This window comes from Patiria miniata, unplaced genomic scaffold, assembly GCF_015706575.1.
Source record: "Patiria miniata isolate m_02_andy unplaced genomic scaffold, ASM1570657v1 HiC_scaffold_22, whole genome shotgun sequence".
Taxonomy (NCBI): Eukaryota; Metazoa; Echinodermata; class Asteroidea; order Valvatida; family Asterinidae; genus Patiria; species Patiria miniata.
In genome coordinates, this window is record NW_024037061.1 from 15,864,935 (window position 1) to 15,888,296 (window position 23,362).

The window sequence follows — 23,362 nt, forward strand, 5'->3', positions numbered from 1 at the left end:
CGCAGCTGGGGGGAAATAGAACGCCGAGGCAGAGACTATACCACTCCAAACAGTCAACATTTGTATAATGTATCATGGTTTGGGGGTTTACAGGGCTGTTATAGACCCGTAACAGGTTGTTTGTGTCGATCAATCACTGTCATGTTTTGCAAATTAAAGGGGCACAAGGTCCTGAAATCCTCGAAAATTTCATGTTTTGGATTGTTTACTGAGCCTATTTCAAACATCTGGTTGAAAGGAAACCAACCTAATGTCTTACCGTTCCAGAGAAAAGACAGAAAAAAAACCGCTTGTTTACATCGGACACGACAGAGCACGAATATGTTTTTCGTGTCGTTCTCAGTGTGTGATATATACGTTGTGTGTCTCGGGAACAGCGGTGACCAATCACCAATGCAAAAATAGTGGTTTCTTCAACGTCCGCAAAAGACGAACACTTCATGAATGAAATCACAATTAGCATCCAAACAGCTAGCTCGAATTTATGGGGTCGCAAAAGTGGACCCCGAAATTCGTTCTCGCACGCATAATACAGGAATTACACAAAAACGCCCAGTTTTGAAAGGATAGTTGTGTGGATGTTTATATCCTACTTTTAAATGTTATTTCCGATTAAAATCATTTTGTTCAAAGCGCGTTTTGTAGCCCAATTGGGCTGTTTCAGGACCTAGTGTCCCTTTAATAGTGAGCAGAGTTGTCTGTGACATCTGCTATGTGGTTAACAATTGGACTGAAATTTAGATTTCTTTTTCCTCATGGCTCTGTGCATCACATATTGCATGAATTGTACTGTGCAATTTTTTTCAGATCTTTGCATTTATCATTTTAATGAGATAAAATGTCCTCCCCATCCACATCCTTCAATAAGATATTTTGAATCTATAGCTGAAGACGAAGCCTCTGTAATGTTTCCTTGTACTGTTTCTTTATAATTTTTCATTTCGTTACAAAAACATACAATACAATAAATCTCGATAAGTCAAACTTCAAGGGAACAGGTTCAAAATTTGACTGAAACAGAGTTTTGAGTTAAGCAGGGTAAAATGTATACCATATACTACTGAAGGGAATGGATTCCTAATTGTTTGACTTAACAGTTGTTTTGAGTTATCAGAGTTTGACTTATGGGCAATTCCACGTTTACTCACGTTACATTTTTGATGTACTTTTGAGTTTCCGTGGGCTGTAATTACCTTACTGAAAAGGTTTATAATAACTGTTATCCCCATGGTTGATAGAGTAGACCTAGACCTACCTACAAGCACCAAAGATGACATCCAGAAAAGTGTGTTATGTATGATAAAACAAGACGCACAAAATTGGTTACTCACGTTACATTTTTGTAACATGAGTTACGAAATTGTGCCTCTTGTTTATCATACATAACACATTTTTCTGGATGTCATCTTTGGTACTTAGGTAGGTCTAGGTCTACTCTATCAACCATGGGGATAACAGTTATTAAACCTTTTCAGTAAGGTAATTTACAGCCCACGGAAACTCCAAAGTACATCAAAAATGTAACGTGAGTAACCGTGGAATTGCCCTGAGTCAAGATTTCACTGTAATTTGAGTTTACTCTATTTTGTATGTGTAACTGATGAGGCCAAGGCCTGGGGCATGTTGTATGATCGTATGTACATGAATGTGTACCTGCACTGTAGATTGTATGGCATGCATATGTGCACGTAGGCCTACACGGGGTATAGTTGGTGCGTGCACAAGTTCATTGAAGCCTAATTTATTCGTCAATCAGCAGAAAGGCCAATCTCTCCCCCCCCCCCCCCCCCAAGTACCCTCCTGATATTTTTTTGTGCGGGCAGCGCAACATTTTTTTTGGCCTGATGCCAGAACTTCAGGCAAAGCTGGGAAAAAAAGCAAAAGGTTTGTAAATGGCTCATGTCCATACATATGCCAAAAAAAAGTCTGTCGATATGAGCATGGGGACTCCATATCACTCAAGCTTTCATATCTCTCATCAGCTTTTATTTCATGCTGCTTTTTTTTAGTTTAAAAAAGAGCAGGTTTGTTCACTAAATTCATAGGCCTACCATGTTACAGTGTGTACCTAGAAATATAGCATTGAAAACCTAATTTGCGTTTTTTTTTCTGACACTTTTGGAGTACCATGCGTTTTGTTTGTTACATCTTTTTAAGGTTCCTTTAGCTAGCACATGGCAAGTAAGGGAAATTAAACATGACCCAATGGAATTAAGCCTGCAGTTCGGTTGTGGTGTCAGTGCAAAGCTGGATGTCTGTATATGTGTGATAACAATTCATCCGGTGCCTGGAAGAAGGTCGTAAGGGCAAACAAATCAAATTCGGGTTATTTGGGTAGTCGATAAAGCTTTGAAATATCTTTCATTTGATATACATATTGTCTCAAGGGGCTACGTCATTCTGATGTCATTAACAGAAAACAAAGGACGGAAGGAGGTTTTTCATTATTTGTGCCCTGCAAAAGGTCGTAAGCGTGTAATTATAATGCAACAAAAAATGTTCCAAGCGCCCTAACATCCCGCTAAAATGGGTACGCAAAGCCCATTTTGTTCCCGGCTTAGGATTTAACATGCTGCTTAAGCGCACGTTTGCAGGCAAGTTCACGTTTAAGGCAGATGGAGTTCTCGGTAAAAGGTCATAAGCAGAAAAATTTTACTAACTTCAAAATTAAGTGATATTTTGAAATAAATATGCACAATATGATTTTAATTATTCACGACATTCATGAGCCCAAATTTCAGCTTGATGTGATTTTTCATTTAGAAATGGGAGCACAAAACCTTTCAACTTGATTATCTCCAAAAGTGCTTTTTGGGTTCCTGGGCTGCTTACGACCTTTTCCTTGGCACACAACGCATTATGCTTGGTTGTGTTTATATTACTTGCTTAGTTGCAGAAAGTTACTATGATGCAACAGCAAGGGGATAAACATTTGTGCTTTCGAGCTGTTTGAAATTGTATTTTTTATTAATACTTACGTACATTTTCTGTTTTACCAGCTGGTTTATTTACATTCCAAGCAACACTTTTTGAAGATGGGAGGATCCTATTCGCTTATAAGCAGGTGAGACTGTCTTTCTTTATTTTGTCATTATTGGTTTATTAATTAATTGCTTATAGATGGGTTTGTTCAGAACAGTATTATTTTTGAATGCTTGATAATTTGGTAATTTTAACATGGTTGTATTCATGGTTTCATGTTTGTGGCTTTTGGAAAAGGCATGTTATGTTCACTGTTTTAAATTCTTAGGAATTGAAATACGGCCAGCTCTTCACAATTTTAGGTCCCCACCCCCAATTTGATAGATTAATAACAAAAGAGGATAAGGGTTGGCCTTTATCAGGAAATTCCCATCCCAACCCCTCCTGACCCAAAATCTAGATACGTCAGTCAATCCACCCCCCCCCCCCTTCTCATTTTCACCTCGAATTACCCATTTTGATTTCTAGATCTGCACCTGTTAGACGTAGATTTTGTCCGCTTTGTATTTTTGTTCAGGTCCCCATTCCTATCTCCAGTATCTCAGAGGACGGCCATCCTGTTAAAGTTGGCCTGGCTGATGCCTACTATATTGATCAAATGATTGCTCCATGTGAGTCTAAGATTTTCATATAGATCTTAAAGATGTGGTCTTTGAAAATTTCAAAACGTTTCGAAACCAATTTTCATTTTGTTTATATTTTATAGTTGTGTGCCCGTGCTATATTCAACAATTTTTCTTCTTCTATTGATAAATTTTCCATATGTTTTATTCAAACAAGAAAAACAGGGTTTTTACTTCAAGTTTTTGACGACTAGCTGCAACCATCTAAAAAAGAAAGTTATTTGGTTTGGCCACAAAAGCCCGCAAAACAGATCCAGTAGTGCAGTGCTTTGCAAGTAGACTGGCTCTTGGTCTGTAGGCCTATATTTTCTCGATACTGTTTGTGGGGTGGGATCTAGCCAGCCTCCCCGCAAGAACGGAGTTATTGTCTGACAGCCAATAATTTGAAATTGTAAAGTAATAAATAATTCAATAACTAAACATGGGCTATTTTTTTTCGGTCAATATGTCTCATTCAAAAGTGAATAACTTAAAAAAAAAAAAAAAAAATTAAAAAAGGAATCTATTTTTCGATTGGGATGAAACTCGAAAATAGCACGGGGAACGCAACTTTAATGAAAATAAATAGTTTTACAATGATGGGTATCTGGAACCCCCTAAAAAAAGGCTTTTCATGTAAATTTGCATGCACATTCCATGCATTGTCCTTTGTGACAGGGTCAGGAAACAGTCCACTTTGCAAGAACTGAATTGTTGTTAAGCTATAAATAATTCAAAATTCCTCAAATAATTATTCCATAACCAAACGTGGGCCGATTTTTTTTGTTTTGTTATTTTTGGAGGTTTTGCTTGCCTCGTTCAAAAGTGAAATTGCCTTGCTTGACAGATATCGTAAAACAAAGAAAAAACATTATTATTTGCGGGGTGAAACTCAAAAACAACAGATAGTGCAACTTTTTAAGGTATTGTTATAATGTTCTTTTGTTCAAAATATAAAAAAATATGGAATGCAATGATGAATTATGAATGTTTGGCCAGTAGCAAACTGATTTGACACTCGTAATGCCACCTGATCTGTGAACAAAAGATGTAATTGACTGATTTTGAATTCTCTCTGTATTAGTTTTGTTAGAAATATTTTTGCGTGTATATACATGTAAAGTGCAATGTTTGTGAAGTTTAGGTTTTTACTGATTGTAACATAGTATTTTTTTTCTTCATTTTTGTGCTTGATTATAGTTACAAAAAAGCGAGAAATCTTTGAGTACCATAAGGTTGAGCTAGACATGTCCCTTATCGACAGTGGCACAGCGGTTCTTATTTCACCACTTCCAAGTAAGTTTCCTCAGCAAAACAATTCTTATCATAAACCATTCAATGGCATTCAAAATCTGAAATCCTCCATTCTAAGTAAAGATTGCATTCAGTCTAATCTGTTGATGTACGATGGACTGGTAACACTTTAAAAGCGGGAAAAAAAGCGGAACCCAAACCCCCAAAAATATGTTTCATATTTTAAAAAAAATATGTAGCACTAAATATGATAATGACTGTAAAGCCAATTTCGTAGGCAACCCTTCGATGAAAAAAATACTGAAATTGCTCAATCCATTCAAACAATATAACCATTTGAAAGCAATGACCCTAAAAACATGTTTCATCCAAAAGAAAAAAACAGTTTACGGTGTGCATTCTGACTGTTTGGAACAACAAAGAAAACGTCACAGAATACTTGTTTCAACAACTGTAGTACACAATTTCTTTATTAACAACCCTGGTTAGGGGCCGTTCACAATTATCAACATATTCACGAGCGTACAAACCGTACACTGGGGGGGAGGGGGTTAATGGCCGCCGTACGTTTTTTTTTTTTTAAATGTCGATACGTTTTCTCGCCCGTTAATGTCCGCCTAATGCTGTTTTTGTTTTTTTGAATGTCGATCTGTTTTCTCGCCCGTCGCCACAGCCGACAGCCGCAACCGATGCCGATCGAGCACTTGCCGAGCCGGTCGCGCCCCGCGCTAGGCCCCGCATTGCATCCCATGAAAGTATTGTGTACAGCATGCGCGGCATTGTCCTACACACGTACATGAAAATGTACTGTTATGTACATGTACAAGTATAGTCCGTATCCACTCCGTGTTTTTAACGGCCGGTGTCACATGTCATGGCCAAAAACTTGATCTACAAAAGTTACAAAAACCCTTGCAAGTGTCTATATATAGACTTGTGTGAAAAAAAATCAACATTTTTTTCGTACACTTTTAGGGGGGAGGGGGGGGTGTCTTGAAAAAGTGTACTCTTTGTACACTTGTAAAAATGTTGATAATTGTGAACGGCCCCTTTATAGGCAAACAATATGACTTTTAAAATGCACTTTTTTTTAAAAGACGGGCTTTCAAAACGACTTTGTTGAATATTTTTAACTTTTAAACTGAGGTTTTATCGCTGGTGATGTTTGAAGACAATTGTGACGGCGATTCTTGAAATCGCATTTGTGGACAAAAGAGGTTTTAGGGTCATTGTGTTTAAATGGTGATATTCTTAGAACTGATTGAGCAATTTCAGTATTTTTTCATCTAAATGTAGCTTATGAAATTGGCTTTCCAGTCATTATTATATTGGGTGCTACATAATTTTTTTAATATGAAATATAATTTTGGGGGTTTGGGTTCCGCTTTTTTTGACTCACCCTGTATATTCAAATAATGTACAATTTGATCTGTTCACTTTTATTAAAACCATAAACAGGTATATTAAGGGGCCATTTAAAATTGTCGATGTTTTTAAATTTCAAAAAAAAAATTCGAAATTGTGGGTGGGTGGGTAACGAAATTCACTTTTCATAGAAAAAGCAAAGAAAAGACACAAAAAAGCTAGATCTTTTGACTTGCCTGAACTACGCGCCAGCAGATCCAATGCTCTTTTTTTTATCGGCATTCCCACGACTTTAAAGATGGCCGACCTTATGGATGTTACTGTCGTATAATCCTTGCAGCGGATAAAGTTTAGCATTTTTTATAACGCAGGGTTCAAGGTTGATGCAACTCTTTAATACGGACAACGACACAGTTTCTGGACGGTCCTTGACACACTGAGTATACAGTGTTTAAAACGTCGGTGAAGGGCAAAACCTAATTTGATTTATATCACCCCGGCGCAAAAACAAACAAAAAATTCCATCTTATAATGTTTATCGTTCCATCATGATTCAATTTAAGTTGACTGCCAAACTCATCCTTGTAAATCTCTTTTGTTTGAATCATTAAAGTTCAAGATGTAGATAACTTCGTTCACAGAAATGCAGACAAACGATTGAATAACGAACAACCAAATATAAGAATGAACTCCCATCAACATTATAATTACAGAACAAAAGTAGCTCTGGAAACTAAGTTTCAAAATTACTACTCAAAATTATAAAATAATAACTCACCCGATCAGTGGCGTAGCATAGTCATTTTGATTGGGGGGTAAAAAAAATTGAAAAGGGGACTTGCACATCCGTGGTGAAACGTAGACACATTTTTTTCTTTGGACATTTTTCATTTTATCATTTTCATTCTTCATATATATTTTCATTTTAGATTGGATTCTTGGTGCTGTATCTTATTAAGTACATGTACATGTAGTTTACTAACACAAACTGCTCTAGGGGAACAATGTCCAGTAAAATCAGTTTCTCTTGGGGGAAAAAATTTGTTTTAAAATAAATATAAACAAATATTCACAATTTGTTCCAAATGTTACTTTGTTAGGTTGACCACAGCTGGCCTTTTTGGCTCTCTACAATATGACCAAAACAATAAAGATATTGGAACACTTGCATAAAAGAACATTTGGATTGTAAACAAGCCTTCATACAGACAATGATGAATTACTCCCCAAATCTGTTTGGGAGTGTATCCCCCTGTTCATCTTGCTATGCATAAACATGAAGGCCAGATAATGAGGTCATGTTTATGCATGGTTAAACAGACATTTCCACTGCATGCACTGTGTGCAGTAGTACTACTAGTGTATGCATGCAGTGCTATGTGAGTGAAATATAGTGAATGGAGAATTAAGAACACGGTGAACGTAGTGCATGTTTTTTGTGCCTTTTGCAAGCACGTGTAGGCCGACTTCCTCATTGTATCAATTTATTTATCCATGAAAAGAAATTAGTGAAAACGTAGTTCAGTTATTTATCACTGCAGTTATAAAAACAAATCCTGAAAAACTGTGTGATTTTTGGTCAGTTTTCTCTCTCTGTCAATTTCCATGGTGCAAAACAAAATGGCTACTTCACTAGGCTTCTTAGGCCTACTTGGCCAAAATGTGAAGTTGCAAATTGCACATTTGTGTGTGATTGCTTTTATGTTGGCCATGTTACCAATGTTAGCAGCGGAGACAACCACTTTGTCCCCGGAAATGAATGGTAGGTAATTGTCTCAATATAATCTGCCATTGTCATGATTGTGTGTGTCAATGCAATTTGTAATTTAGGGCCTGAACACGCTGCTGAACATGCTGAATGTTGGAGGAAAATTGTAGCCTTATTTTTTAGTAGGCATTCATGTGGGGCTTGTGTATTGTAGGCCTCTCTTGATAACATTAGAGTCGAGGGTGTTTCTTATATGTTTCCATAATGACATTTTCAAACTAAAGCAGTCTTTTATTAAGCTTGAAATATCCAGCTTACTGGAGTCATGACTTGCATGACATGTATGAAGGGCATGTTACCGTAGACATGGTAGAGCTGAAATGAAGTCCCTGACTTAGCAAGCGCATTTCACTTTTACTTTTAGGGCCAATATTTTCCATTTTCATTCAAGTTACAGCAAAGGATCCACTCAAAATGAGAATACGATCAAGCTTAATCTACAGATAAAAAGAGGTACTTTCGGTGCATTAACTCCAGATGTACAACTGTCATTTAATAATTGATACTGCATTTCTCGCACCAACTGAGTAGTTGTGTATAAATAATGCCAGCGGTTTGTTCTTGTTGCCAGACCAAAACATTGAGGGATCTGACCATTCCGCCTCGAAGCAATTTGAAGCTAACAGTGTTTGCGGTTACAGTAGCGCGCCAGATGGCTGTTTTATGATGCACTAGTCGTGACTGTGAGTGTTCCATGCATTAATTCTCCTTCCCCTTCTTGTGGACCGCTCATAGTGCGTCATCAAACAGCTGTCGTGCTGCCAAACCCAGGTTCCTGAAACCATGCCAGTACAACAGGCACGCGCGCAGTGCCGCTGATAATCCGGTGCGTTAGCAAAAACGTCATACATGCGCACGCACCACTGATTATCCAACGCCCATTGGATAAACGCTCGAGGTACGTTAACTTCTGGTTCCATTCATGTACATATATTCATGTACATGTACGTGTACATGTACATGTATGCTACACCGTGGGAAGTACGCAGGGCTAAATTGCGATGACGTCACACTAACGAACCGGATAGCAAATCACCGTTAGCTTCGAATTGCTTCAAGCCGGAATGGTTAGACCCCTTAAAGCTATAGTCCATCATTTGTAATTTGTGCATTTTGTTCGTTTGAAGCAACAAAAGTGCTCAAAATCTAAAGAAGGGTACTGAACAACTAACCTAATGAAGTTTCAGCTCAGCTTCAAGGTAGAGTCCATCATTTGTAATTTGTGCATTTTGTTCGTTTGAAGCAACAAAAGAGTTCAAAATCTAATGAAGGATACTGAGCAACTAACCTGATGAAGTTTCAGCTAAGCTTCAGCTGTACATTCCGAGAAAAACAGCATTCTAAGATCTCAATTTCAAATCAAAAGTTGCTGAATTATGTTTTGAATTGTTTTGAATTGCAACTATACGCGACGTCGCGCACTGATCCGACGAATTATAACAACAGCGCGCGCGTGTGCGTCGTTCGAATACTTGTGCGCGCTGCGCTGAATAACAAAACGAACTACTAATTTAAATTTTCCTACGGTGCTTCTTAAGAATCACCGTTGGAAATGCCTTCTTTCGTTGATTACTTCAAAATGACAGCTTCCCAGAAAGAATAATTTCACAGGGAGTTTAGTCTCCTTACTATCTTTCAACCAAGTTAGTTTTTCAACAATAATTACGCCAGTTACTTTTCGGATGGCTGCAAATGATGGACTCTACCTTTAAGCTCCGAGAAAAACAGCATTCTAGGATCTCAATTTCAAATCAACAGTTGCTGAATCTTGTTTTGAATTGCGCCTGAATTCAGCGTCCGAGACACGTTCTCGCTGAGCCGATTGCAGCTACGTGATGTTGCGCAGCGATCCGACGAATTATAGCAACCGCGCGTGTGTGTGCGTCGTGCCAATGATTGTGCGCGCTTCGCCGAATAACAAAACGAACTAATTTAAATTTTCCTACGGTGCTTCTTAAGAAGCACCGTTGGAAAGGCCTTCTTTCGTTGATTACTTCAAAATGACAGCTTGCCAGAAAGAATAATTTCACAGGGAGTTTAGTCCCCTTACTATCTTTCAACCAAGTATGTTTTTCAACAATAATTACGCCAGCTACTTTTCGGAAAGCTGCAAATGATGGACTATAGCTTTAATGTTTTGGTCTTGCAACAAGAACCAACTGCTGGCATTTTGTACACAACTCAGTTGACCCGACAAATGCACAGTTGCATACAACTTGAGTTGAACTGAACATGTTTCTATACCTCTTTTTATCTAGTTCAGCTTGCATGTGTTTTCATTTTGAGTGGATCCCTTGCCGTGTCTTTGGCTTTGATTTTTGCTTGGACACATTGCAATAAATATCATGACCATTTTCTCAATGTAAGTGAATGTGTAGGCCCTATAACATGACATACTTTCAACTAAATTGAAACGATTGTCCCTTTGTGAAAATGATACATGTATGTCTGCTGCCAAAAACACCAATTTCATATGTGGCTATATAAGGACACCATTGCATATGACTAATTCTTTTGAATTTTGTTTATCTTGAACGTGATTAATGCAGCCTGCAATCAGCAGACTTCTTGCAGCAGCTGTGTCGCCAATAACATTGCCTTCAACTGCTCCTGGTGTGCAACACGCAACAAATGTTCAGACGGGTTTGATCATCATCGTCAGTCTTGGCTTGAGAGTGATTGTAATACGCCTGTAAGTATACATGATGTACGACCAAAAATATTAATAAAAAATATTGCCATTTCCATTTCAGCCCTTTAACCCCATGCGCGCATGGGAAGTGGTCATGGCAGCGGCCGCTAATCCTCATTGGAATGCACTTGCCAGCTGTGGTATGCCGTGGCACAGGGCTAGTGGGTAGTTCCACAGTTGCTGCTTTTGTGCAGTCCCGCTACCAGTGTTCTCCAACATGTAGAACAAACCTGGCGCCCCGCCATGCTTTCTGCGGCGCCCGCCATGTTTAAGAAGTCCCCGCCAAGCTTTAAAATCCTGCCGCCAGGTTTAAATTTTTTTACTCTACAGTGTACATTTACAACTAAAAGAATTTAGAAACAAGAATGACCACTTCATTTTCGAATAAAATTGAATGACTTCCCGCTGAACCTAGTCTAAGTTTGCGATGCGCGCGGATCATAACTCACTTTACTATTCTCTATGATCGATGCAGTTTAGTCTGGTTCTGACGATTCCGTTCTCCTCTATCATCATATTATTCGGGGATCGTCTGGTAACAAGATGTACCATTGTTCCATGCAAAATAATGCTACACGACCTACGTACTGTACGTATACGTACACACGTGTACTGCTTGGATTGCAGGCCTGGCGACGTGCGTGTTACTGTTAAATACGTTTGCGGAATTTGCAGCGGGCATTGGCATCGTTTTTAATAGTCTTTGACTAAAGGATGTTTTAAACCCTAGACTTCGGGGGTAAGGCTAACTTTTGTTGGATGTTGTATTCCATGAACTTCAGTTGTAGATAGCCTTATAATATAATAAAATGTTTCGATTGCTTCCCAGTAAATTGCAGGGCTTGAAACGACGGCCACGACGGCCAGTGCCGTCGTTGCCTTCTCACTGGCCGAGGTGCCCCACAAAAAATCCCCGTCTTCACGGCCAGTCTTGCCTTGCCCCATATTTACCTTGGCCGTCGTGCCCTTTTTGCAAAAACATCTATCAGCCTATTAAAACCACTACAATCCTTGATTTCAGTTGTTTTTCTACACATTGACAATGTATTTTGATGTCATCCCAGCCCGATCGGGATCGGGGTTGTCTTAAAATCTCGCTGAATCAATCACACGCACGGCCGGCCGTGGCCAAACACCAGCGATTCCCCATGCACTGTACGTACTATTACTGTACACACACTGACAACTGAATCCCCAGTTCCGGAGTGTGCCGATACTTCAAGTAGCGACAACCCCGCCGCAAAAATATATATCTGTATTAGTTCACACACACACCAGCAGGAGTACGTACGGCAGATCTTACGTGCAGCCAACCGACTTTCTTTTTCTCAGTGCTTGCATGCGCGGTACACAATATAATACGCATTGATGTTCTTGTAAGCTCGAGGGCAAAACACGCGTGCACATGGTGTTCCGATCATGCCGATTGTCAAAAGTTATAAATGGCGATCGTGTATGGGCCCGGTTCCCTAAGAGAACAAAATCCACTTTTAATTTATTTGACTTACCAAACTAGTTGGCGACATTAAGAACATACAGGTAGGTCATAAATAGAGGGAAATTTGGGGGGAAATGACGATGACAACGACAAAAAACGCAACATGAAAATAAAGATGATGATCGCACGGCACCGGCACCACCCATAAAATCGCGTACAAAAACAGTAATTTGTATCCCTTTTTTTTTTCTTCAAAATTACAAAAAGGTGTCATTTGATCTGAGAGAAGTCTGCTTTAGGTTGAAAAGGTAATTTTTGAATGCTAAAAAAATCGGGGAAACTGGCCTGGAATCGCCTCAGATTGCACCACAGAGCATCTAGAATCCAAATTTTCCCGGGGCCCTTAAGCGGGCCCCGGACCCCACGCCGTAAGGGCTTCGCGCTCCGCGCTCGCAGGAGTCCCCGCCGACCCCAGCGCCAACCTTTAATTTTCAAAGTTGGAGAACACTGCGCTACCACACAAAGGCTGTGCAGTCATGCGGGCCACTTGCTCTATGTGTGGAGGAATGTCCCCATTATAACCCGTCTTTAAGGGGTTAACCTTCTGATTTGGAAATCCTAGGCATGTTGAAAAAGGCACACCTGGATTTTTCTAGTCATGGGATTTTTCTAGGCGTGGGATTTTTCTAGGCGTGGGATTTTTCTAGGTGTGACTTACTCTGTGGTCCAAGTTGGGACTGAATAATCTGGTATTATTTTTATAATATTCATCTTGGTTTTCAGTAAAGCCATTTCAAGAGCTCAATAATTATGCTGTAAATGTATGCCGAGGTGTGCGGTACAGAGGGATTCAGGCGTGCGATTATTCGCACTTCTCGGGAAGCTTGTAGGCGTGAGATGGGGTGCGATGGCGTGGGGGTGCGATCACATGCCTCAAATCAGGAGGACGTGAAGGCATGTACACATAGAGGAACATTTGCAGTTATCCAGAAACATGCCTACCGATTTTTCTAACAAGAAAATCCTTGCTAAAAGTGAAGATAGGACTGGCACCACAATGACTTGTGTTATTATTCCTCCTGAAATGGTGTCATTTTGTGGCGACACAATCATTGAAGGTGGTTGGGGAGAGTGTGCCGGCAGGCACAGTTTTTACGTGCGTTAGCAACAGAATCCAGTTACGAGACTTCAAAAACTTTACATACGTTTTTTTTTCTGTTTTCTGAAAATGTTGGTATCCACTGCAGGGTCTGAGCTGAAATTTCAACAAGTTAGTTGTTAGGCCAAAAAAAAAAGTCTTCGGTTTCTGGTAAGCTTGCCCCAAAAGTGCTTCGGTGATGGGGCTTTTTTTTTTTTTTTACTTTTTTTCCCTTCAGATATCGGCTGATGACTGCAAATGGTACCCGACTAAATTAAGTGCAAAATATATGGGAGCCCAGAGAGGCCACATAAAGCTTATACTGGATCGTATAAACCCCATCTAAAAACACGTTAAAAGTGTGCAGCAACAGAATTCCAGTCAAACCAGTGAGTTTGGCAGTTTTGAGACATCATCTTACATTGAATACATTTTTTTGATTTTGCCGACGTGCATAGCTACGGCGACGCGCGTGCATACCATAAACCGGAGCCTTTTTTTTTGTTGCTCAAAACCTTTTTAATGTTTTGAGCACTTATGTTGCTTCAAATGAAAAAAAAAAGGTACTTTCCCTAACATACGAAATAATTCAGTTCTGTGGGACCCTGGAATGCCTACACGTACCGGTATCTAACTCCTCCGAGACACAGACATTGGGTACAGAAAAAAAAAGCTGCAAGGGTGTCAGTGCACAGGGGAGGAATTAGATGTAGAACCTTGATATGGGGCAAATTCCTTGAGTTGCTCTTGTGTGATAAAAGTACCAGAGGAGCGTGGGATTGGATGTACATGTAGTCTCGAGACACTAATTTAAGCACGTACAGCAGGTAAGTTTCAAGACACTGTAGTGCTGGAAATTAGTTTAAATTCGTATTTCACATTTTTGAGGGGTCATGTTGTGTTGTGCATCAGTATTTACATCTGGCCGACAATTTAGTCAATTTTTTTACTGTATGTACTTCAGGGTCATTCTAAGTCACAATGACATTTTCTTCCTTGGCTCACCAAAAGTGGTGCGGCGACGCGGCTTTTTTTTTTTTTTAGGGGTCATGTTTTGTCGTGCATTAGTATTTACATCTGGCCGACAAGTTGTTTTTTTAAAATTGTTTTATTGTATGTACTTCAGGGTCATTCAATTTCTAAGTCACAATAACATTTTCTTCCTTGTCTCATCAAGTGCTGAGGGTTGTCGAAAGTGCCAGGTTCAGCCAGGGTTCGGCACGGAGGTTCAAATTTGATTAATGTTTCGCGTGATCCGAAAGTTGTTTTCAAGTGCTTCCGTCTGTTTCCCAGGTGAATTATATTGATGAGATAACCAAGTGCCCGGGGTACACTCCCCCGCCATCAACAGAGGCTCCGCCCCCAACAGGGGCCCCGCCCCCAACAGATGGCCAGCCACCGACAGCAAAACTATCCACAGCAAAGAGTGCTGCAGCTACAACCAGACAGAAGCCAAAAGCTGGCCCCACAGGTAAGTAGTGTGACATGTATGGTTCCCTATCTCTCTGCACACTATGTAAATGTCACTCTTGTTTCAGACTGTGGCAATATGGATCATTTGGAAGCTAAAGTCATAACAATGTAATAGACAAGAAGACCAGCATGGCCACTCATCAAATTTGAAAATCCCAAGATGACTGCAGAAAATTGTTTCAAGATTTCCCAAGATTTTTGCAGAAATTACAGAACGTAATTTCATGTGAAGTGGGCTCACAAAGTGCTTAAATTAACATTTTGCGTATGCACAATCCATACTTTCTTGTGTTTTCCATACGCAAAATAAATTCAAAGGCTCAGCGAAATGTTCCAAAGCCCAGTGTCCTAAATTCCCCAGATCTTGGGAAAAATCCCAAGGAGTGACCACACTGATAAAGACTAGTACATCCACATGTACATTTACACGAAATTTCCTGTAGGAAATTGATCTTATAAAAACAACACCTTTTTCAGTCCGGCCATTTCAGAGTCACACCGAATCAGATTGTTCCTAAGATAAATGAGTTTAGGTACATGAAAAGTTTCACATTTGAAAAAGTTTGAAGCGACTACGTCAAAGGATTGGCCTACCGGTATGAAGTTGTTCAGAATGACATCCGAGTCTATAGAATGTTTAGTCAATGGAAACATTAACACAGTTGGCCTGTCTGAAACCCAAACGTATGTAGGGCAACCTGAGTCATTCCTTGCACTTACAATTTCATTTGGCTGAAAGCATGTTGAGTATTTTGTTTGTATTGATATATTTATCCTGTTTAACACATTTATTGCCTCAACTAATTTACGCAGGAAGGTAGCTGAATTCATGGCAGCTAACTAACATGGCAAATTGCTCCACTGTTACATGGATAACAAAAGCAATAATAAATGTTTATAAAGCTCAGACATCCACCTGATAATAGGCGCTCATGGTGCTACAGAAAAACAGACAAAAGACAAAAACCAAAAAAAACTGCAGACAAGCACTATTAACAATCTGGTGTTATGAAGATTATAGTAGTGTGTTTTGAGAGCCATTTTGAGTCTAGTGAATGATGTGCTAGAGTGGATATGTGTATAGATGACCATGTCCTTAACCTGGTGCCTAGGTCTAACTTTTATTGAAATACAAAGCCTGCTGAATCAAAAAAAAAAGGATGCAATAGCAAGAACAATTGCATTCAACAAAATCCAATTTATTTTCTGCTGTTAGATCCTGATCTAATGTTCTCATCTTTCCACTTTTTTGAGGCTCACTAAAGCTCTGACTGAGAAACGCTTAAGCGTTTCTTTTAACCCTAACTCCCTAGGCCTATTTGCTAGGATGTAGCCTCAATCCTGCAAAATCCTCCAATTGGCCTCATGGAAAACTGATAGCGTATAGCCTCAATCCTGCAAATTCCTCCATTATTTCTTGAATATGGTCTGTGGTGGGGTGACCACTGCCTGAATCCTGCAAAATCCTGCGGCAGTGACTGTCAATATGTTGAGGCTTGGCCAGTGACATCCTGGAGCAGTACGGAGGATTTCAAGCATTATCCAGGCCTATATTTATACATGGTTGAGCAAAAACAACACAAGGTCCAGCCCAAGACCTTGACAAATTGCATCCTACGAAATCAGCAACGCACTTTTGCCATGTAACCTCAATCCTCCTAATTCCTCCACTTTGGCAACGAGGGTTTTGAAGGATTCAGGGCGGTTAGGGTTAAAAACACCAGATTATTGTCAAGGCATCCTATAGCAAACGCTTGGGTGTTGCATTCCCTGTGTTTTTCAACAAATTCAATTTTGTTTTTCTTTAACATATTTTCAACTTATAAGTTTCATTCCAATCCAAAACCTTTTTTTGGATATCTGCAACCTGAAAAAAAAAAAGTTTTTGTTTTGGGCACAAACAGATCTGCTTTGTGAGCAGGCTGGCTCCCGGTCCGTACGTAGACCATTAACTACTGTTATTGGATACAGGGAACATGACTGCAATGGTGGCAACATTATAAAGGTTTATTATTGATACTGATTGTGGGGCAGGAACTAGCCTACCCCACGTGTACAGAATTATTGTGCGGCAGCCAATAATTGGTAATATTTCAATAAACTAAACGTGAGCTGATTTTTTGTGGTCGATTTCTCATTCAAAAGTGAATAACTTTTGTTAGGCAAAAAAAAAATAATATTCGGTCTCTGGTCAGACCAAAGTTCCGGAATTGACGCGGCCACGCGGCTTTTTTTTTTTGTTTTTTGCTTTTTTTTTTTTCTTCAAGCTTGGATTGTACAGACAAGGTGGGGTGCTATTTTGCTTTGTTGGTGTCCTCATGTACATTGGTGTCCTCCATAATTTGCCTTGGTGCTTTCGATCATTTGCCTTGGTGCAATTTCCCATTCCTTGGTGCTCTTTGGTAAAAAAAAATTGAGGAGGTGCGGAAATAGAGAGCGCTGTTGGAGCTACCGCAGAACATTTTGGGGAAAAAAAAGATCGATGCGCATGATTAAAATCGACCCGCGCGCTGACCAGAGACCAACTTATTTTTTTTTGGCCATATTGCTAGAAAAATATATAAAGAAAAGGGACCTATTTTTTTTGGATGAAACTCAAAAATAGCACATGGAATGCGACTTAAAAACACTGGACTATTACAAAGGCATGTAATGCGTTCTTTTTGAACAGTTGATTATTGCAAAGGTGTCCAGTGTCAACACGGTGGCGTATGCGAAGAAGGTTTTTGCAACTGTCCACCTAAGTTTGAAGGTGCACGGTGTCAGAAGTGTAAGTTGAGTGTTATTGCTTTCAGTTGTTTTATTCTGTTGTCTTTTTTTCTGTGAGGATTTGCATTTTGGTAGATTAATTAAGAGAGTGTTTCAAATGGTTAGAACATTGCTTCAGCCTTCAAGAATTTTTAAAGCGTTAAATTTGAAGCATTGTATTCTGCGATCACTAGAAAATATAAAAAGTAAACCCTGTCATGAGCCAATATGGCCCTTCAGGCCGGCGTTTATCTCCGGTTTCCTTGGCATGAAACGACTGAGAATATTTCTACTCCCCCTGGATGGGATGCCAGTCCATCACAGGTTACTCGCCAGCTAATGCCGGTCCAATTTATACTCCTGGGTGGAGAGAGGCAAGTGGATTGGTGAAACAGCTTGCCCAAGGACACAACATATGGGCAGCAGCTGGATTTGAACCCCTGACCCTCTGATCGCGAGACACAAACCTTACCCACTTGGCCAAACTATAGTTTCCATTAGGAACATGTTCAGAACACAACAAGTTTTTGGTAGTGGGCTGTTTTCTTGTAACAGCCCATTCCGTTGAGACACTCTCTATGAAATCACAGCACTTTGTCATTAACCCCAAACCTCACCTAAAGCTGCAAAATACGACTAGTAGGAAACTGTAGTGTGCAGTACTTCAGCATAACTGCAGGCACAACACTCGTAGTATTTTCTGGTTTTTAGTACCTGCATACATCATTTTTGTAGTACTATGTAGTATGTGGTACTTTACCCCAGATGAAGTCTTGGGTAGTTAGGGTTAATAGCTTGCTATGAAATTCTACAGACCCCTCAAAATCCTGAATTCATTCTTGAAGTTCCCAGAACATTTCATTTATGTGTGCCAAATTTGTGTACTGAACAAAATTCACATTCGCACAATCGCATTTTACATTCAGTTGAGTGTCTCCCTTTCACACATCACTTGTATTCAAACTCACAAAAGGCCATGGCACTGTGTATTAACTATATATTTTTTTGGTGCTAGCTGCTACTAACATGCAAATTAGTTTTGCAAACTGCATTCATCTACAGTGTTAACTTGTTAACCTCTGAGAATAAGTGTTCTCTCAGACTAAAATGTCCCCACAAAAAGCAAGCCGAAAAGTCATAAATGTTTTTGCCCACTGCGCTCCAAGCAAAATATTCCCCCATGTCATATCTCAAAACCTCTTTGGTTCCGTCACCAATAACAGACGTCACAGGCCACTGCCAGGGCATAGTGTGTGAGAATGGCGGAAAATGCTATGAGGGGATCACCACCCACCTTTGCGACTGTGCGGTCGGATTCAGTGGCAGATACTGCGATGGTGAGTGTATGGGCACTAGAGGGAGCCCTTCATTCTGGCCCTACCTTCCTTATAGGTTGCAGACCAGTAAATAAACTGCCATAGACCCCAATGGTAAATGCTGCCACTTCAGAAATTCGGGAAAAATACTCACAACTCTCCCAGGTGTTCGAGACACACATCAAAATAAAGCTTATTTCATCATCTTTCATTTTCTTTTCAATTTTTTTTTTTTTTTGGGGGGGGTCAACTGATGACTTTTAGGAGAAATTTCCTTCCGAAGATGATCACCCCTGAAAATAGTCCCGAAGCCCATCGCCATTTTGAAAAACGATGCCTACACTCCATTGCAAAGTAGAGCAGTTTAAGGGCCCCAATTTCATCCAAATTGAATGGAACTACAATCTCACAGTCCTGTGCACAGCTTCCACCCATATTTTTTACAAACCCTCAAGTTCATGGCTCACAGCATGCTCAAATACTGAAGATTTTGAGGGCATGCAAATCGTGATTTGGCCGGCGTAGGCAATTTTGGACCGATTTACTGGTCTGCAACCCCAAGGGCCTGTCTCAATTCGTATCCGGGACGAGTTCCGGACAACTTGTCTTGGGAATCAAAGTTGGTATTTACAAAGCCTGTGTATCCACCAAGACTGGTGCTCAAGGCGCCACATCGTTATTACCCCTGCTCATTGGGCCCATGAAACATTCCAAATGCCATCTCAGCTCCCTGGGGAGTATACAGCTCGATGCAGCCTGTTAGGCGCAAGGAAGCTAATTCAATCACAATGACCATCTCTGCCCTCACAGATACCCATATGAATTGAGATAGGCCCTAATTTCTGCAGACTCTCATGTTATCTAGGATCTGGGCAGTTACTAAACTAAAAGCAAAAAAAGTTGATTTCAAGACGGGCTGAAGGTTTATGTCGTGAATAACAGTTCATTTGAAGGTCTCAGTATAACATGTCTGCGTAACATAACACGGTTTTATACTTCATGCAAATGCAAAGCGAATATGACATCGGGGAAACATTCACTGCGAAATTTGCCGCAGTTGAAATTTGTTTATATCAACGAATTCATAGTGCAAAAATTTGCCGTGCCGTCACACTTTCGGATTCGCGTTTGCTTTCGAGCTGAGTATAAAGAGGCCTTTACTGACAACTCCCAAACCATTCGTGGGATGGAATTTACGTCGGGGTGATGTGGGTACAATATTGGGAGTTTACCCTTCACCGATGTGTGTTTTTAAAGATCGTATACTCAGTGTTGTCCCTAATGATTGTGAGAAAACAATTCAAAGACTACTTGGGTGAATTGAACCCACGACCTCCTGCTTGCTAGCGCAGATGTCTTGCCTCTCGACCACCGAGCTTGCCGGAGTCAGCTGGCTGGTTTGAATCTGAAAATCTGTGTTAATAAAAATACGTTAATGAAGGGCAAAAACCTAATATTAAACTCCTAATATTAAACTCCTAATATTAAACTCCTAAACCACCGCATATCTAACACTTTCACCCACTCTCATGCTACCGCATCATTTCAAGTTGGTTTGCCACTTCACATGGTGTTTTTGACAACTTCATACTCTTATGAGTTATAATTAGGGAGTAATTTATGATGTTCATTCGATGGACGAACATCATATGAGTCTGGGAATAATCGGACCAGTATGAAAAGATGCTGTTATTCCTTCCTGCATCCTGTCAAGTACAGTCGACTCTCGTCAATACGAACTCATTCGGACCTAGCCAAATTGTTTGTATTAACCCTAAAAGAACCCAACCCATCAAACTCCAACAGCATGTTTTGTTGGAATCTGTTAGGATGGGTACAGTACCCCTAAACTGACCATCTTTTACATTGGGTTGGTACACCTCCAGAAACAAAATCAGAAAATAGATGTGTGCAGTTTCCCATATGGTGTTGGAATTTGCCAGGATGGGTATTGTTCCTAGTAAATCATGCTATGGAGTTACGGTTACAAGGAACATCAGTCCCATTCGTTGTGCACATAAATGCTCGGTCGGGACCAAGGCTTTATGTTTGCTATAACCAGAATTATATATTAACAGTGTTAACGAGAGTCGACTGTACATAAGGTCCCCGCTACAGGTTATTGTTCAGCCAGATAATGTTAAATGTGCGTACACTCGGAGCCCTCGTGAAGCGTTATGCTCATTACTGCTCATGCAGCGAGTCTTATCTTTCCACACACCTTGATTATCATCTTCCTTGACGTTCCCTTTCATCCTGGCAGTGGTAGACGGCCCGGCCACCCATTCTCAGTCTTCAGGTAACCCGGGGCTCACCGTCGGTGCAGTAGTCTGCATCGTCTTGATCACGCTGCTTGTTCTGGGTCTCTTCATTTGGGCGGTCTATGCGTACCGACACCCTACTTCACCGTCAGGGCTGTTTATTCTTGAGGTAAGTACATGCACGTCTCCCAAGGATGATATTACTAGTGTCGAAAAATCAGTTTCGAAATTGTCACCAGAAAAAAAGGATGTGTTCAGTTAAAATTGATATTGTAATTGCATTCTAAATTACTAAATGAACTTGACAGCTCAAAAGTGACAGTGCTGGTTCAGTTTGTGTGGTTGGTTTTTGTGTCTAACTTGGCCCTGCGAACTCCCATCAATGTTGAGTTGAAGGAGTTCCAAACTAACAACCCTCCTTCCCCCTTCATTCTCCCACCCCTTGGAAAGAGGAGAAACAGCAAAGAGAGGAGGAAGTCGCTAATTTATACATATTTCATGCTATGAGACTACATGTAATAAGCCATTTGCGAGTAACCTATACCCTTTGGGATTTACATTTCAATAACATCTGGTACACTGACTTGCTCAGAATGCTTGGCACATTTTAACTTTGAATTCTCCAGACCAAAGACACTGTTGCTAATCACATGATTCGGGGCAAGCTCTTGCATAGTTACGTAAGAGACGCTCAGCATCAATACATCGCTCACAATGGGTGAGAATGGCACAAAGACACCAGACCATGCCAGAGCTGGGTGTTGCTAGCATAAGGCTTGCCCCGAATCACGTGATGTAGTAACAGTCTCTTTGGTAGGGAGAATGCAAAGTTAAAATGTGCAAAGAATTGGATTAAGTCAGCGTTCCAGATTTTATTCAAATTTAACTCGCAAATGGCTTATTGCGCCACGGGACATCCACAAGCCTTCTTAACCAGTTTGCACTGGAGGCCGTGATAACACGCACTGGCTGTTTTTGTACCCACGGCTGACGGATTAAGATGGCAGTATTACCTCCGTTGGCCTCCTCAACACGCTAATCCCTCATGCCTTTTGTACACATGCACACTCGAAGTCTGTGTTGTCTGTGGAAGCGGAATGTGTGCCGACTCTTGTGCACGGCCTATTGTACAATTTACCCTCCAATACACACCCCAGAGTATTGAAACATATGAGGTTTTGGCAAGAAATATCGTACAAATACTGTTGAAATCACTCCTGCAAAATTACAATTTGTGGCATTTTGCTGTATATCAGAAGTTGGCTGCGAAATTTTGCCTTTTGATAAGTTCGAAATTTTCGGCAAAAATAAACCGGGGGCGAAATGGTTAATACTCCAAAATCCTGCAGCTTGGCATGATTATGGAGTAACAATGAGGTCCTCATGAAGAACGTGTCAAGAAGTGGATTACCGCTCAGTGTCTGAAGTTGGGAGGATTGAGAAATTGGGGGATGTTTGAGAGGATTGTTGTTGTGTTTCTCTCCATGTTGGGACTTATTTCTGGTCCTTTTTTGGGAATCTACAACTGAATACAAAGGAATAATCTGCTGTCAGTATGGTGGTGTTTGGCACGACCAAAAAGCATACACTTTGGAGAATTGCACATCTGGTGAACCTTTTTTAAAAAAACACCTCCGCTTTGATGTAAAATCAGTGTATCGTACACAGGTGAACAGTCAACAGGTGTTGTTCATGTTCATCTCCCGAAGGGTTTCCTAGATCGGAACATCCTTGAACTTTGCCCGGCACATGTGAAGAAACATTTGTGGCAGCATTTGTGAAAATGTTAAATTCATCATTTTGAGTTTTTTTGCTCTTGACTTTGCACTTTGTCTGACACATGTGATAAAACAGTTTTGCGGCAGCATTTGTGAGAATGTTAAATTCATCATTTTGAGGTTTTTTGCTCTTTACCTTGCACTTTGTATAAGGTGAAGGAATTATACTGAATTTGTATATAATTCGAAGTCATGACATGTATTTATTTCGGGAAGAGGTTCATAAGCTTCTCAGAATTCTTTAATCCTGCCTCGTTTTTTTTTCTTTTGGAGTATGAAAACACCTTGATTTCATTAAGTCTTGATATGATAAGCATGTGGGGGGGGGGGGGGGGGGGGGCAGGGCAATCACCAAAACAGGCACTTGCACATCCGACACTTTTTTTTCACCAGACACTTGGCCTCCTTTAATCAAATGGGGGGGGGGGGGGGGGTTATACCATCTTCCAAAGTAGGGGTCACTCTTCAAAACCGGCCATTATGCAAACTACGCATTTATGTGCCCATTTTCATGACGCATTGTAAGTGTTTTGGGGCTTGGTTTTCA

General features: G+C 40.3%; 1 protein-coding gene across 2 annotated transcripts in view; it reads left to right on the top strand.

Annotated features, from left to right (window-relative positions):
- LOC119730155 (plexin domain-containing protein 2-like) overlaps positions 1–23,362 on the top strand; it is a 60,720-nt gene that overhangs the window by 34,800 nt on the left and 2,558 nt on the right. The window contains exons 6-13 of one of the 2 annotated variants that reach the window (XM_038202934.1): positions 3,000–3,064; positions 3,500–3,593; positions 4,785–4,880; positions 10,521–10,663; positions 14,533–14,710; positions 17,384–17,482; positions 18,684–18,797; positions 21,040–21,206. In XM_038202934.1, the coding sequence (XP_038058862.1) occupies positions 3,000–3,064; positions 3,500–3,593; positions 4,785–4,880; positions 10,521–10,663; positions 14,533–14,710; positions 17,384–17,482; positions 18,684–18,797; positions 21,040–21,206 (956 nt within the window). The remainder of the gene's footprint in view (positions 1–2,999; positions 3,065–3,499; positions 3,594–4,784; positions 4,881–10,520; positions 10,664–14,532; positions 14,711–17,383; positions 17,483–18,683; positions 18,798–21,039; positions 21,207–23,362) is intronic. The other variant, XM_038202935.1, reaches the window with a different exon arrangement.